General features: G+C 43.2%; 1 protein-coding gene across 1 annotated transcript in view; it reads left to right on the top strand.

Annotated features, from left to right (window-relative positions):
- The window catches only part of T265_06356 (hypothetical protein), a gene marked incomplete at both ends in the record, with an annotated part of 21240 nt that extends 3898 nt beyond the window's left edge, over positions 1 to 17342 (top strand). Inside the window, one exon of the mRNA XM_009171597.1 lies at positions 17118 to 17342. Within this exon, the coding sequence (XP_009169861.1) occupies positions 17118 to 17342 (225 nt within the window). The remainder of the gene's footprint in view (positions 1 to 17117) is intronic.

Here is a 17342-nt window from a genome sequence, read left to right on the forward strand (position 1 = left end):
AGATCACGAAACGCTTGGGTGCTGTCGGTGCTACTCGCCTTCCAGGATGGGGACCGCGTGATCCTCACTGTTCCTGGTTGGAGACACTACAAGATATGGCTGCCAACCGATGTCGGTTGCCTTCTTGTTGTCAGTTTCTTTCCAGATCGCGTGGATGAATGTCTGGAGGTGTAGGCACCTCGGAATGATTGTGTTAAGCTAGCACTAAGTCCCTCCCCCATTCACCTTTATTCTTTTCTTCACAATAAGGCCCTTCAAATAAGTCATGGTTGTAGGGCAGTGAAGCATCGGTGTTGAACACTGATGTCATGCTTTCGATGATGGTGATGATGATGATGATGATGATGACGATGATGATGATGACCATGCAGGAGTTTCTGCTCCCAGGGTCCATGAACAAATCTTGCACAGATGTTCTAGTCCGTAAAAATCACACACGCGTTTACCACACATCGGTCGATTTGACGGTCTATCATGGTAACAAGCCCTAATTTAACCACCCGATGATACCTACATTAGGCTTTTTTAATTGCGCAGAAATGTGATTAGTTTTCACACAGTTGTTATTGAAACCCAACACTGAATGATGGATTTAATGACATCAACCCATTAACTTGGAGACCGGTTTACCAGAGTGAATTGGAGAGGGGTCACTGTGTGAACAAATCCGCCACCTAGCAGAGTACTGTTCTTTTGACGGGGTCGTTTTGACCTTCCCGGATATTATGCATTGCCTCTTGTCTGGTTCAGTCAAAAATGATGGTTCAGTCAGTCGGTCAGAAAATTCATGCAATTTGTTACTGCCAGAACGTCCTTAAGTATACAGCGTGCGATCAGATGTCCCAGTCCATCTGACAGTTTCAGGAGTATTACTTCCACTGGCATTCATCAGATGGGCGATGTGTTATTGAACATGGGAAACAATGCACTACTAGTCCTGACGAGACGTCTTACTCGGCTTAGATTTTCGTAATCCGACTACGCATCGTCCATAAACGACCGCTATAACTAGAAACACACGTCTTGACATTAACTGGATCATTAGAAACAGTCGAGATCCCTCACCGTCCTGTTATCAGAATAGGCCAACAACCAACTTTATCAATAATCGCCTGGGTCGATATTTTGCTTAGTGTGACCATGGACTTAGGAAGCAGATGTGCGGTCTGTAGTTGAGAGGGAATCAAGGGGTCTGGACAAGAAAAACCTGGAGCCAGCCCAAAGTCCAACTATCTCAAACCCAGGAAGGATAAGAAGCATATGTCAAAATTCTGGCGTAGGATTGTATCCACCTGTCCTGTGCGACTACATAGCACCATTTTTGTGGATCAGCTGGAAGCGACTGCAGCTTTTGTTGAAGGTGAATCAGCCACCTAATCCTAAACCACGACTATCCGAGGTTGTTGTGAAACCACATAAGACATGAATCTGACATGACTGTGGGCCAGAGCAGAGAACTCAACGAATGTGGATGCCCAGTAGAACGTTGCTTTTAAAATATGGTTACAGAGTTTCCAGATGAAATTAATCCCAATAATAGCGGGCGCTTTCGCCGTTTCCACTGGACGAGGTACAAATAAAGTTGTGCTTGGATTTTGTAAGGTCCAGTCACATGGGGCGTTCGGTGTAACCATGAGCCTAAAAATCATTCACATGAAGTTCCTGCTAATACATTTAGAATGTTGACCTCAAAACCCAATAAATGGGAAAACTGATTACTGAGAAGCAAATTAGTACTACTAAATAAGGCTCATTTGTCACACAGAACGCCCAAGAAATCACGTGCAGTTCGGACAAACGGAGTTCGATACTACACAGGACACCTGGTAACTGATAGTTGATGAACAAATCGAAATTTTGTACACCTGTATGTTCATCAGTATTTCCATCAGCCAGCATGCACATTCCTTCGATCGGAGATTACGTATGAAGTCGCGGACATCTTTTTGAAAGTAAACCATCTAGTCGCCCTTCAACATCGTCTTATTCCGAGATCAAGTATTTAAGACCGCAGAATATTCCTCTTGATGCATTCCTGGATGAACATAAAACCGAAAGAAAATTGCATTTAGTTGCACCTATCACCACTGCTATACAAACACCCCTGTTTTCCGAGGTGAAGTGTCCAGAAAGGTCCCCGTTCTCCTGACGATTCCAAAGAGAAGACGCGAAGAATGCAAAACATTCAGTAAAAATTATGAATAAATGATGCCTGGAAGAGTTTTGGATGTATGGCACAGGATTTCTTAAATATGTGTCAGAATACTTGAGATTTATGCCATGTCTATCACTTGAGATACATGATAACGATATGTGGTAACGTGATAATGTGATAGTTCCTCAGAATATTCGTGTAACGGCAAACTAAGTCCGTTTTTTCATTATTTGTCAACATATGGTTCGGCCTCACGAACTTGAATGCTGGGCAATCAAACGTTACCATTATCAAACGTTTTCAGCCTCTCCGGAACCCCATAATAGACAACCGCAAATACCGAAAACATGCATCGGACCACCAATCAGAGGGTAACTGTCTGGATGCCACCTGATTAGCTGTTTTAGGGGGTAACCAGAACGGTACGGACACCCGCCGCATGAAAAGACAACTGGTGAACCAATCAGAAGACGAAACGGAAAGTTATGCGTAGTTGGTGTGTGAGAGTGTCGTTGCTGATCGATAAGCGTAGACAGAATAGATGACTCACCCAGCAGTACTGTGACCAATGTAACTGGTAAGTCTGCTCGTCCACACATAATTCTTGGGGGCAACACGACTTCCTCAATCAGTTTGGCCATGGACGTTGAAGAGGTGGACGGATTTTCAGTGACTGTTTAATCATAACGTCTTGGTGGTGGTCAAGGCCTTGTGATAAATAAAAATATAAACCGCCCAGGTACCGTGATGCATAGTTTGAGTCCAAACCGTCAGTCATTTCGGGCCTTACCCAGTGAGCTATCTCGAGCTCACACGAGACCACGAAAAAGAGCTACTGCTCAGAAAGTGGAATTGGTTAGGTTGTTGATACTCACGTCGAGATTGAAGTTGTCTAGCCCTGTTTGGTACCGCACTGTTGCTAACTGAAAAGGATTTTTCTCGCTTCCATTCATGCATGCATCCCACCTGTATCTTCTCCTGGGATCCCTAATAGATAGTTGTGTGTACCCCCTTGCAGCTTACGTGCTGGTCTGGGGGTTTTATTTTGCCCCGAAATTTTTTTAAATAGTGCTAGTTCATCCATGAAATTAGTTCTTTCTATATGCTCATTTACGCGAAAAAGTTGTTTCTGAAAGTGCTCATGTAGATCCCATTATAGTAAGAATTTTTTGACAAGTGCTGTAACAGTGATCGCCGGCCGACGAAGCTTGCCAGAATCTCAAAGCCGCTCGAGTGCGAGCGTCTCTGGTTGTGATTTCAGTTTAAGCAACAATAGATACACCTCAGTCAAAAGATCACGAGAAAACTTCTTTGGACAAAGATATTAAATGTTGATGTTTAAGGTGCTAAACTGTCTCATTCTAGGCAAATTACTAACAGCATTAGGTGCCTACAGTTCGTATGTACAGTTCGTATGTACGTACTCTGGGGTCGATCACTTCTAAACGGACCTACCGTTATTCAAATGTTGTTGATTAGGCCCCGATCACGTGACGTAATGTACTTTTCATATGGCTCCCTTACAAAACAACAGTGCATACACATGTTGCATGTTTACTAGATCTTTTCACAAACAAGTCAGGTTTTTTTAGATAATATGTAACGGTGATTATATAATATATAATATAACACCGATAAAAACAAACCATGATGCTATCACAGGCTTGCAGTGATAGCCGAGGTACTCAGTTGAGTCTCGTGTTACTATCAATCTCCTTTGCCATGTCATAAAGCCAACTACAGCAGTTGAGAAATCCATCAGAAACCAACCCTCTGGTCACGTTTATTTGAGGCTTCTCATCTATGTCACTTTGATATGCGGGATTTAGAACTCTGAACAGACAGCATTGGAACTGGTTTCGCCATACAGCGATAGCAGCGTAATCTGCTGAGCAACCAACGACCTTAGTTTTGGCATCTATTCACCATGAGTCACAAACGCTCTGTTCAAGACTAGATCTTAACTGGAAATCATGTGGCTTCGCATTATGCATATGATCTGTTTGACGCAAGTACAAACCTAAATGAACATTCCTTATCTGCTACGAGAAAGGTTGATTCGGATTCCTAAAAGCTTAGAGACGCACGGCCTTCCGCCTATTCCCAATAGTATATAGTTGAATTCGAAGCATTCGAAGCGTATTTAAGGAAATCATTGGTTCTTGGTGCTGGCGAACGGCTATTGAGATGGGCAAACTGTCGGATATCAAGTACAGAGTGTGGCCACATCCGAAAAAGCAGGGCAGAATGTAGGTTGTCCTGCGGGATGAACTCACTCGATGATAGACGTCATCGTCTACCAATAAAATTTGCCACGAGGATTGCAAAACTGTAGCAGTAAAACTCTATAACTCCTAATATTCTTATATCCCAACCAATTTCATCGCGGTCGCTTCCACGCAAACTAATTGTTCTCAGTCTCTAAGGTTCCCAGTAAGAAGCTCCAACCACTAGTCAATCTTTGGATATTGGCCTGCAAACCACCACATTCGTCCTGTTTTCCTCACTATTCGCTGATTGGTGGTCTCGACAATCGTATACGAAATGTTGTTCGAAACTCCTATTTTTCATAATCATCAGGCAAATCAAACCACAGAATCACGGAATATTGTCCATCACTGTATACATCAACTCAAGTGTAGGACGAACTACCGATTCTGACCTTCCGCTTTCCTCGTTCGAGATGCACTGTCCTATCCGTACCACTCTAAACTGTCAAGAAGTGCAGGACAATGGTATTATTGGATAGGAGTGCAGTTATCAACTGCCTGGACATGGTCATCACATGGATTTGGAATTCCTGCCACCCATAAGAAACATCATTTCGGGAGGCGCGTAAAAGATGTGATCGTCTACGTACGTTCAGATGAATTAATTACCTCAATAGGGATCGATCAAGTCTACCATCTTCATGTTACTAAACAATAGCCGCTGTTTAGTAGGTCAACCGGTCTACATCAGTGTGTTGTCACTCGTAGACCAAAGATTCCACTCAGTAGATAGGTAGACCGAACAATCATCAAACCAGCGAGAAACCATAGGTCATCGATTGATGACGTTCAAACAAAACAACAAGTTCGATAGCGCCCAAACTGTTCCTTGTACGGAAGTATTACTGCATGGCTGTTCCGTCACCCGAAGCGAGGCTAAAACACAGCCACAGTAATGCTATACATGTATGGTACAATCGGACAGAACCAAATGCCTATAGTGAATGTCTCTTTTCCGGGAAAAATTTGGACCATGAAGGCTCACGCAGGTTTACCATCTCTTCTGCGTCCGAAATGGACGTTTAATTTAATAACAGGTTCTTTTCTTATAACCTTTGTGAGATTAGTTCTGAGTGTATTCTTGTCAGACTATGACCAATAACTTGTGTACTGGAAACCCTCCGATGACCCTGTTCTACTTTGCCCTGACAAGCGAATTTGCTACTTCTGGCGAGACCGGTCAGTTTTGTGTAGGCACCATCAGTTGTGCCACATAATGGAACTATCATCTACCGGGTTTTCAAATTATCTGGCTTGCAAATGAACTGTGTATCACAATGCCAGAAAACACTAAGCAACACACTAATGCTGTTAAAAAGCGAGCACCGTACATTTCAATGGCTTTCAGGACACTTTCAGTGAACCGTTTGGTGGCTGAACATCATATCGTTGAGCTACGAGTGGCTCATCAGCATTGTGATTAACCAGCAATTAGACGGGATACAGGACCAAAATCCTGAACTCAAACAATGTCACGTGGTCCATTTTTGGCTAATTCATCGATTGGTGACTTCTCAGAAAGAGGACACATGTGACTCGTGGGTGTTTTTCAAACTTCTCTGAGCAGGATAAAACTGCAAATGAAACTCATGGAGCACGTCTCTACCTACGAGCCATTCCTTGACTTTATCGAACAGGTGGAATAAGACGAAGTGACCGGTAAAATTGTCTATCGTTCGAATGATGTTTGTTTTGTTTTGGCAAGAGTCGCAAGACTATTCCCATCTTAGTGATTCTTAGGTGGAGATTTCCCATAGGATGGAACTGCCATATTCAAAATGCACTAGCTAACAATCACAAAAACTCTGTTTCACTAAACTTTTTCTCAGGCCCAATGCCAAGTAAGTACCTCTCTGGTTGACAAGATATGCTAACAAAGATTGAACAATGAAGGACACAGTGAGAGTAAAATCATTGGTGTCGGAGGCGAATCGATCGCATGAACTGTTTCAAGAAAGTGTGAGGAAGCCAGCTGCGATCTAGTGTTAGCAGGTGGAAGTATGATGAAGAGAAGAGAAGAGATAGAATGTCATGTGATAAAGTATCTACTCCTTTCTGAGGTACTGAGGCTGCTTCTCAGAATATTTTTGAGACGGCAAACCATATACATCGTCTACCACTTGTTAACGTGTGGTTTGGTCTCACGAGCTGTTGCACGTATATGAGTGCCCAGCACTGCAGTTTTTTTCAGTTTAGCTGTTGAATAGGTAAACGGATTCTCAGTGACTACGCGGAACTGTACTAGCTTGGTGGTAATCAAGGCATTGTGACACTGCCGGCAAGTGATCGCACGGTAGTTGTTTACTTTATTAAAAATGTGGACCACCTATTTTTGAGTTGGTGCACGGGGGACTATGAAAGAGAGTTACAGTACAGATACGGCAGTGAGTTGGGCTGTTGATACTCAGACCGTAATCGAGGCGGTATACCGTGCTTTATTCCCATCTGTTGGTAACTGGGTGCAAATTTTCCCCTTTTCCGTTGCGTCCGTGCTATCTCCATAATCTACGAACATTCTACACAGATGGGTAGGTTTCTTCAACAAATGAGTTTTTGCTACTGCTCAGTCACGCACAAGTTATTTCTGAAATCCGGTTATTCGTAGTATCCTCGTAAGAAATCTGTATACAATTTCTTCCAGTGTTGGCAGACTACAACATTCATGTTATCGATCGATATCCGATGGAGTTCATCTGGGTGGTAAATTAGGACTTCAAAGCGGAGTAGACAGAGTGGATAAAACTGTCCGCGTGAACTACTCAGCGAGCTTCTTTGGCTGCCTGATTTCAGTACACTAGGGCGACTGTTTTCAACCCACTTGGAATCACCGTAACAATAGACTATTCTACGGAGAGCCCGTTTAATTTTCAACGTTCAGTAGTGAAACGCACGTAGAAAAAACCCCTTTTGCTGTTTGCAGCTGAATTTCGTAGTACTCTTTGTACACAAGAACTAGATGAAATGGGGATGCAAAAGCAATCAAGAATTACTTGAATCGCATGACTCCATCACACCAACAGTAACTCAGGGTTGATTTGACTGGGTGAGAGGGGCAGACTTTGATATTTTTAGGATAAATGACTACACGCAAAAGGGTAACCCAAACGGAAGACACTTCTACTTAGAACAACAAAAGTTCGCCAAAATGAAAACTTCATTTGCATTGAATGTCACACATGAATGCTCAGGGGAGAGGCAACAGGTTTTTGAGATCCACTGATGGGCTATTACTATGTTCTCAAACTTGTCATAATGCCTGGTTTTGTCAGTTTCCATACAACCGGAGATGCATGTCCAAACTCAGCTGTGCCAGTTAGCATAATCTGTTGTAACAGACATTTATGCAGCATTGTTACCTAATGATCATGATAAGCTATTTCTGTGCTATGACCAACGTGCAAAGTTGTCTGTTCGTCTTCATCATCACCATCAACATCATCATCATCATCATCATCTTCATGGACAGCATGACAACAGTGTTCAACACCAATGCTTCCCAAAGCCCTGTAATCGCAGCCACCAAAGCCGATTTAGAAGTGATCTTGTGGTAAGGGTTCTATAACGGATACGTTCTTCGACAGTCCACGACGGATGAACTTTCACCAACCTTATGTGTAGTGTATTACTTCTATACATGAATCGTGATATCTCGAATATCGTACGAACTGAATCATAAGGCGGCCTGGTGCAGCACATTCAGTTGCTTGAAAACCACATAAACGAGAGATTCAAATAGGTTCCAGGTGAATCTCCCGCAAAAACCAAATTTGTTTGCAGGTGAGTGTATTTCGCGTATTTGTCCTTCGTTTCATAATGACGGGATGACTTAGTGTATGCGAAGGCTTTTTTACTGAGGCACAATGTATCACTTCGCCAAATTGAATGTTGCTTTATCACGTCCGGTTTTATTGCAGTGCATCATCACCCACAATGAGACAGCGCATCCTCATGAGTCTCAAGAGGTATTCGCACCAGAGGCCACAATATAGGAATTGGAACACCTGGTATGCAACTCCTGTTAGTCAACATCCCTCGATCAGTTGGCACTGGTACGAAGATGGCTTGATTCGTCTTAAGATAGTTCGTGCATAACATTTGATATGGTGTTAAAATTCTTCCAAATCGTGGGGCTTATTCATCTCGTATGGATTATCTTTGGGATAGAAGAATGTTTGAGTAACAAGTGGATGCTCATAGTAGGGACGAACTTTCCTGAACCATACAAATATCTTGACAACGCCAACGGGTATCTACTATCGAATGATCTATTCCAGACTAAAAACATAACTATAAAATATCGTAGTTTTTGTTTTATTGAAAATAACCATGGTTTGATCCAATTTATTCGGAGCGAAACTCCTCGACCAACGTTAGGAGTTCTTACTCAGTCATAGTTCTTCGGCGCTAAAAGTTTCATTATTTCAAGGATCATTTGCACAGTCGTCTCCAAACATAGTCACGGCATAAACAAATCATCGCTTGTATGTTCTCATTTGTTTACACTATGCTGAAGCCACCCGTAAATTTTTCGCTCAGAGAATCTCATTCCTTCTGGCTAGTACTCTGCCAAAATCCCTTGTCAAAAGATATCGATTGATAAGCAATTTGGAGGGTAGTTTCCTCAAGAAGAAAACTGCGCAAGCTCACGTAACCTGAATAAAATATGTTTTGAACGTCAATACCTCGCAATTCATTGAAGTTGCTATTGAGAAGTAACCCGGCGAACCAGTGAGCACCGAATCGCGTGACTTGAGATGTGCGAGTGATGGATGGTGATGCAGTATCCCTCCTGAATGTGGCTCAGTCACATCACGGATCAGCCCCTAATGGTTCTGTTGTTTGACCCAACAATAACATGAAGGGTGGGGGTCGAATTCCCTCTGGAAATTTGTGAGATTAACTGCTGACGTTTCCCAATAGAGAAAAGAAAGCCACGCAATACTCCACATTTATTCACCATAGAACCGCTTAACTCGTATGCTGATATTGCGACTGGAATGTAAGTGGTTTAGTGCAGGTACATTTGGTTGCTATGCGGCCCTTTGTGAATCTATTGTCTTCTATTCTTCGAATTGTACCCCCTTCCACATCGATAAATGCGTAGAAAGAAATTCGAAGATACCGTTTGACTGTAATGGTACTGCGCCATAGTTTATATAAGATCAGTGTCCAGTCAAGCAAATGTTTAGGGATATCCCTAGTTCTAAATTGTCATTCTACGTCACACATGAGCCACTCGCTTGAGCACAGTGGACTACTCAGTAGAGGTCAGCAATCAGATTAGTGGAATTCGAGGACCAAACTCAGAATTCAGTCCAAAGCTTCATAAACGGAAGATTCAGCTGGGTTCCATATGGCTCTCCCATCAAAACAAAATTCATTTACAGATGAGTACATTTGTCAACTTTCAGTTCCTGTTAGCTCCATTACAATCAACAAACCATCCCTGTCTCTTTGTACGCTAAGTATCACCTCTCACTTGTCTCTTAATTATTAAAAAGAATTGATATTCGGCCTCAAATCTCCCTGATCCGATTAACTCCAGAGTGCAGATTATGGATGGATGCGGCCTCACTGGTGAGTGTGCGTTTGAACCGTCCACGAATGGTTATCCACAGGAGGTGGACGTACTATGGTATGTTCTGATATGTTTTTTTGTCTGACGTGACAAAAACACCCATTTGCAAACAAATTTGGTTATGCAGAAGGCTCACCTGGAACCCATCTGAGTCTCTCGTTTATGAGCCCCAAGAGGGACAAAACCGGTCCCGGGCTGTCAAAGAATTTGCAGCAACCTTATGATAGGTGTATTACGTCTATACAACGCATCGCGAGTTCTCGAATGTCGTACCACCTGAAACATGAGTCGGCCTGGTGCAACACATTCATTTGCTTGAACACATCGCAAACGAGAGATTCAGCTGGGTTTCAGGTGAGTCACCCGCAAACCAAAGCTGCACTATTCTATGAAGTGTTTAGTACGTTGCTCAAGACGACGGTTTTGTGAGTGAAATGTTGGACACTTGTCTTCATTTGCTGAATGACTGAATAAGCTAAAACAGCTCTCAGCGGACAGTTTAGTAGTGATACGCACATTTTGCAATATTGGCGACCGTGTCACAGAGATACTCTACCGATAGGTTAAATTGTACTTTGGAAAACGTCTTCTTCTAAAAATTTGATGCACGAACGAATTTGCTGTGAAATCAAAGAAATCTCCTTGTGAAGTCGCCAGCAAACTCGCGAGGATGGAAGAATCAATGGCCTGTGAAGACAATTCTTGCCATGAACATGTCGATGCATCAGAGCTCTTATAGGAGACCTTTTTTGGATAAGAAAGATGCTGTGGTCCCTGTCTGATGGATATCCCTCCTCCCCTTACTGTACATCAACTACGAGGTAGGCCGTGTAAATGTTTTCGGGTAAAGTGAGACCTCGACGAATGACCCTTTATTAGTTGAGAGTGTCAAATAAGTGAATTTTTTTGTTTCAGTATGGTAGTCATTCAGAGGAAAGCAATCACTGTTGGTGGGTCAAGAGTAAATCTCCAGAAAGTCTCATCCAAAGGGAGGCCATCCTAGTGAAAGGTCAGCAATGGTGAATACCGTGGGTCACACTATAGTGTGCGACTACCAGAAGGGAGACTTCACATGAAATTGCAAACGGCCTGTATAAACAGCGGTCTCCATTGCAACATACTTGCCACTGCAGCAGACTGACCACTCTATGCGGATCAGCCACTCTCAATTTTAACAAAGAGGAGGGTTGCGTGGATAAAGGACAACAGATTTATCAGCCAGTAGCGGATTATTTTGTGTCCTCCATATAATCCGTGACAAGAAAGTGGACAAAAGACTCCGCTGAAAACCAAAAATTACCAAATAGGGTTTCTTTGAGAAACAAACAGAGTGACTCCTCTATATCCGAAGATATTTTTGCACCTTAAAGGTGTATAGTCATTTTGCTTTCGGGGAAACACCAGTCCCCAGAAGTGGTTCTTTCAATCAGGCTGTTCTTGAGGAGTTCCACTAGTTAGCAAAGTAACTCAATCACACGTTTACCCAATGTCTCACAAACAACGTTTTTGGCTTGTTACTGAGTTACCGTACGTAGCTGTTTTCAAATGAACTGACTCTGTCCTCGGCTAACGAGCTGACATCACCTCGTCCATTTCGTCAGCTGCATACATTGTGATTTATGGAACAGATGGTCGATTTTCTCGTTCGGTCAATGTCTGTCAATGGATCTCGATGAAACCGTTTCGAAATTGTTCTATCATTGTGACGCCATATAATAAGCATCAGACACATTTACTTTAAATTTATTACGAGTAAACCAAGGAGTAGACCACCAGTTATCGTGCTTTTCAAATCTGTGGACTGCCCTGCACATTTTAGAATACTCAAAGAGTCTTCAAAAAGGAAGAACTGACTGCGACCAGTTCGAAAATTGTGTTGAGTCACCTCTGTGTGCAAGTGTCTGTTAGTTATGACGTCAGTTGGAGCAACCGAAGTGGCGTTTTAGACATGATAAGAACAGTAAGTGTTAGGCAGGTGCAGGATTTGTAGAATTTGCGTTCACTTCACATTCCTTCACTACCCTGTCCTGGCGCAGTTGTCCCGGAGAGTTCAGGCCAATGGAAAGAAACACTGAACTCGAGTTTCAATCTTGTTAGCGCTCATCATCAGTGAATATCTTTGGTGGTATCGGAGTCTGAACTCCGGATATGTGACATACGAGGCCAGCGTATAATCACTGCTCCACCACTACACCCTGGACGCACCTTAATTACTACACCTGAACAGGCTAAGGTGTTCACCAAAGGCGGTGATTGGTCTGCTCGATGTCCCGAAGGACCACTTGGTCTTGGTCGTATCAATCGATCAACCTGTATCTCAAGACTTACCACTCAGGTAGTGCCACGGACACTTGAAACCGACTGAAAACTTATGGATTAATGGTTTTGTGAGATTTAAGTTTTCACTAGATATTTTTTCCTGTCAGTGAAAAGTTGCTCAAAAGCTGAATTAGCACTTGAGGAACCGGTTAATATGTGCGCTGTCAATTGAGAGANCTCGTAGTCAACTGGTTCAGCAGCTGGTTGGAAGGTTGAGGGTTCAAAACTCCTCGGTGTTCCGTCAGATGCTTACTGTTGATGATTCCCAACAAGAATGAAACAGCTTCTCGGCTTTTCAGCATTGGCTGGCCTCACTGATAAGATGAAATCCCAATTGGAAATTGCCAAATCACCTCAAACTACCCTGAAAAGTTTCAGAAGTGACAGGCTTCGGTATTGAAAGTGTCCTTTTGGACCCTCAAGTTTCTGTATTGAGAGGCGAGTGGAAAACACTCCCTGCTTTGGATGCAAAGGCTATTTTTTCTTCCAACGGCTTATGATCTTTGGGAACTACTGAAGAAACGCAAAACACAAAGACCTTGTGAATAAGTTAACATTTATCACGGTTAAGTTGAAACCAAAATTTGGCACGTTCAGTTTATCGATTAAGCCGCATGCCGCTTCTGCAGTATATCCCAGTTGAAGCATGACGGATGTTTGTTATTACCACCTTGTGATTTCCCTGTTCACACACGCATCAGGAGGGCCGAACAACTTGTGTTTGGGCGTGCCTCCGATCACTCAGACCCGATCGAGTGCCCTCGGATATGGAGAAGGCGAAAGATCCACCCGAGCGAACCGTATTATCAGACCATGTATTGGCCCAAAATATCTGGTGCCACTATGGTGCTATGATATCCGTAGGCCTGAAGAACTCAGTGAACGGTGGCACTATCTATTGACAGAAAGAATGTGGATTGTTGTCGCCCACATTTATACACAGACGCAAAGAAGGAATACCCAGTTTTCCGCCTAGGGTGGGAAACATGCTGTACGAGAACTGAATTTTATACGGTCGTTGAGAATCCGAAGATGTTCAAACCAGTTTGCTACGAACTTTCAAACGAACGGGATTGCTTTTACTGGTCAACTGAGCGTAAAAACGTTTGCCTGTTTATGTATGGGAGCTCAGGTGGGTACAGCATCTCTTGTCGAAAGGTGGTGGCCTCGTGTGTCAAATGTCCAGGGTTCGTATCCCATCAGGATCAGGAGTATGAACTGTTGCTGTGCTAGGATAAAAACGGAGGTTTCCATCGAATAATGTGTCCAGCACCAGAATCTGAGTTGGTTAGGCTATGTAAAGCACACGCCGAATCGTCGTTTGCCGAAGAGGGTATTGTATTCCATGGCCAATCAGGAGTGACAGAAGCTGAGTGGTAGCCAATTTTGACCAGGTAGAGGGGTGTATGGGAGTTTCGAAAATTCTGAGTGCTGTCAGTGGGACTCGCCCTCTAGGAACGGATCCGCATGACCCCTCTGTAAATAGTTGGAGACGCTGCAATATGTGGCTGCTAAACGATGTCAGTGGCGTTCTTGTTGTCAGTTTCTATCCAGACAGCCCAAATGAATGTTGGGTGACGGGACACTCCGGAATCATTGTGGTAAACTAGCACAAAGTCTAATCTCAGTCCATTTTGTCTTTTTCCACAATAAGACTTTCAAATAAATCACGATCGTATGGCAGCGAAACATTTTTGCTACTACTGCTATGTTGTTGATGCTGATGATGAGGAGAATCTACTGAGTGACTCATGTTTTCTCAGGCACTTGACAGAAGCATGGTCAATGATGATGGGTGCTCACCCAGAGCCAATCAGAGAGCCCTGACCAGGGTCGAAATTGCGCTTAAATACCACGAGGCCCCTTGTAACTTTTGCATCAGATTGCAATAAAACTACTGTGTACCTTGTTGGCGAATTTTTCCGACAATCGAGTACTGGAGCGGGGATGGCAGTTACATACACCATCACGGCCTACTTTTGCCATGTGTGTTTTTACAAAATGCAATAGTAACACACAACCACTGAGGACCGTTTGTGCTTGAGCAACAATAAAAGGACTGACGCTTCAAATGTGCAGGCTTCCACCACCATCAGCTCTCGAACGACAGCTGATCAGTCGCCTCTTCACCTTCCGCATTTCGTGCCAACGGTTTCGTTCAGTGTCCTGGCGTCACTGAATTGCCTGAATATTTTTCACTACAAAGGTGTTTTTATAACCCAGTTAAAAGGAAACAATAACAGAGAATTTTGGCTGTCTTCACCAGTCTGGCTATTTCGACCTCACAGCGTGAGAACTGCTGTTGTCGAAGTTTTTAGCAACCTTCGTAGTAGTGTCTAGACAACGTGTTGTTGTACTAGTTTGAAATCAGTTAAAGTTTCAAGTTCATCCATGCAGAAACTGGTGTATTTAGCAAGATGCTTACAACTTACGTGCTGCTTTGTTTGTGGACAGAAATAATCGCAGACGGTCTCATTATGACTACCTTGCCTCGACGCACTCTTGCACATGCAGGAAGCAGTGTAAAGATATGAAATTGTTACATATTTGAAAAACATTTATTTGAAACTAGTTCGTGGGGTATTTTCGTCTCCTGCTGGATGGTTTGAAGGAATGACCGAACTGTCCTCTCTATGTTATGTTCACTAGGTTTTTATGTTCTTCAGAATGCTCCCATCTGTGGCACGCACCACTAGCGATAATTTTTCGTTGATACTGTGATTGATTTTGCATAGAACTCCCAAAACGAACGCTGCGCAATGAGAGGTTAAGAAAGGCCATTGTAATCTCTTCAATAGTCTTGTGAATGAGAGTCCCTGAGCTGTACTCAGCATACGCAACACTTTCCGATTCAACCAAAGATCTCAAGTTCAGTAAATGGACAGTTATTCGGACAACACCACGTGCATTCTAGTAAAGATTGTCAGGCAAAGAAATATATTTTGTGCACGGACATGCAATAGTGAGTGGGAAAAATTCCATGGCCAATCTTTTGGAGAGAAAGTGTGTCACAAGGCTGACGAGATGGGGTGAAGTAAAGAACGCTGGGGGCTGTTGATAACTACCTTAAAACGAATTCCTCAGACTCAGTTTGAGGGTTTCAAGTATCCAGTGAATGTTCCAAGGTCCTGCTCGTTTGAATAAAACCAACAACAGACAAACTTCTTTCTGAATGGAGCGTACGGCCACGTAAGGTTTTCAGTCGCATCGCACAGAGGGATAAATGGTCGGCACCACCATTGACAGCCCAGTACCGATCTCAATCATCAACTAGGTCTGGTTACCGAATCTCTGCCTATCCCGCTGCGTACGTGAACATCAAATTATACGTGTTTTGCTATAAATATTCGCTTGCATACAAAGCTGGGAGTGACAGGGATCTCCCTCGATTGAAATGTTCTTCAGCTGCGAAAAAACTGCCCCAGATTTCCTTTGGAATAATATTCAAGACGTCAATACCACTCACAAAGTTGATAAAACCTTACCGAGAGGTTCAGAAGAATCTTAGCGGAGCCTCCCAATAGCATCTTCGTCAACCTACGTAGAAATCTTGTTTAAGCCGTAAACGAATCTTTCGAAAACTCGGGCCATGGCTGATGAAGGAAGAAGTGCGAAACCGGTAGTGAACTGTTGAACGGTTTGAGGACACGTAATGGTAAGCTCTTTCCATTGTTTTTGAGAGTAAATGTGGAAAACAACTTAATGTTGAGTGACACAACTTACCTCAAAGAATTAATTAGGGTCAAGTGCTCTTTTGTGACTAAGGATAGGGTTGACAAGAGAGTAACATGAATAGCTTAATAAAAATCCCTCCGAAGGTGAAGCCAACTTATGTTGAAAAACCGAGAACAACTATAAGACTGTCTTATTAATATTGAGAACCATCAACCGTAAACATCATAAGAAGCTCAAAGAACTTCGAACTCGCGAGCTACCGATGAGTAGTTTGGCCCTTTGACTTTCGGTCACCAGCGGCTCCATCGCCTCACTCTACCAACATTGAATTTCTTATCTAGAATTTCCTTCAGTTGAATGTCTTATGCAGCAAAATGCTTTTATATCTGGAGCATTATTCCAAATGAAGCATGAGGCGATCTTTGACGAGACTTATAGTTGAGTATTCCGTCAATACCGTTGTGATTCGCAAGTAAGCGTCTCTCCTCACATGTGTTCAATTTAATGGCTAGGTATAAATTAGGACAGATGGGAATTCGGGAACCCGATGAACCATAAAACTGGTTAAACCGGTGAAGAAATGTTGAAGGAGTTTCATTGACCTTATAAATAGACTAACATCTGGGAAATTATATGATTCTTCTCGCCAGACACTCGGCTTTGAGGAAACTTACGGAAGCATACAAATGCTTGCTTGCCGATGAAAGAGGTTCGTTTTCATCACAGACTGGGAACAGGCGTCGTGAGTTTACGGTTAGATCTGATAGCCAGTAAGCTCTGCACAGCCAATTACGAGGTATACCGAAAAGCAATTTTTGAACATTACATGCTCTCACACTTGTCGATATGTCCACTTAGTCCTGGCAGGCCTCATTGACACTACTATCCTGTTGACTATGGACGGTTTAGCTCACTATGACTCCGCTGTTTTCTAAAACTCGAGTAGTCTGTTCACCTATCCACTCAAAAAACCCGTACACCACATTTTCGAACCAATATGCACGTACGCACAGGCACCGTAGCATCAAAAAAGCAGACATCACTCGCCTTAGGTTTGTACATGCATGAAAGGCGAGTGCAGCTCATGATATCGGTCCTCCAATCTCCGGTAGAATTACAGGTCAGGCTTGATGAAAGAAGTCGAAATAGGTTCTTTCAACTCCTTGATGATGGTGCATCCCAGGCGACGAAGTTTCGCGAGTCCCGTTGCAACTCGACTATGACGAGCACATCCAGAATATTGAGTGCTCCCGCGGGACTGCAGCATATGCGCCGAACACTCTGGCTGGCCACAGTTTCCACGACACAAGATCGTCTGGTCACTGATCAGGCCGGGAGCCTTTAA

Source organism: Opisthorchis viverrini (assembly GCF_000715545.1).
Source record: "Opisthorchis viverrini unplaced genomic scaffold opera_v5_126, whole genome shotgun sequence".
NCBI classification, from domain to species: Eukaryota; Metazoa; Platyhelminthes; class Trematoda; order Opisthorchiida; family Opisthorchiidae; genus Opisthorchis; species Opisthorchis viverrini.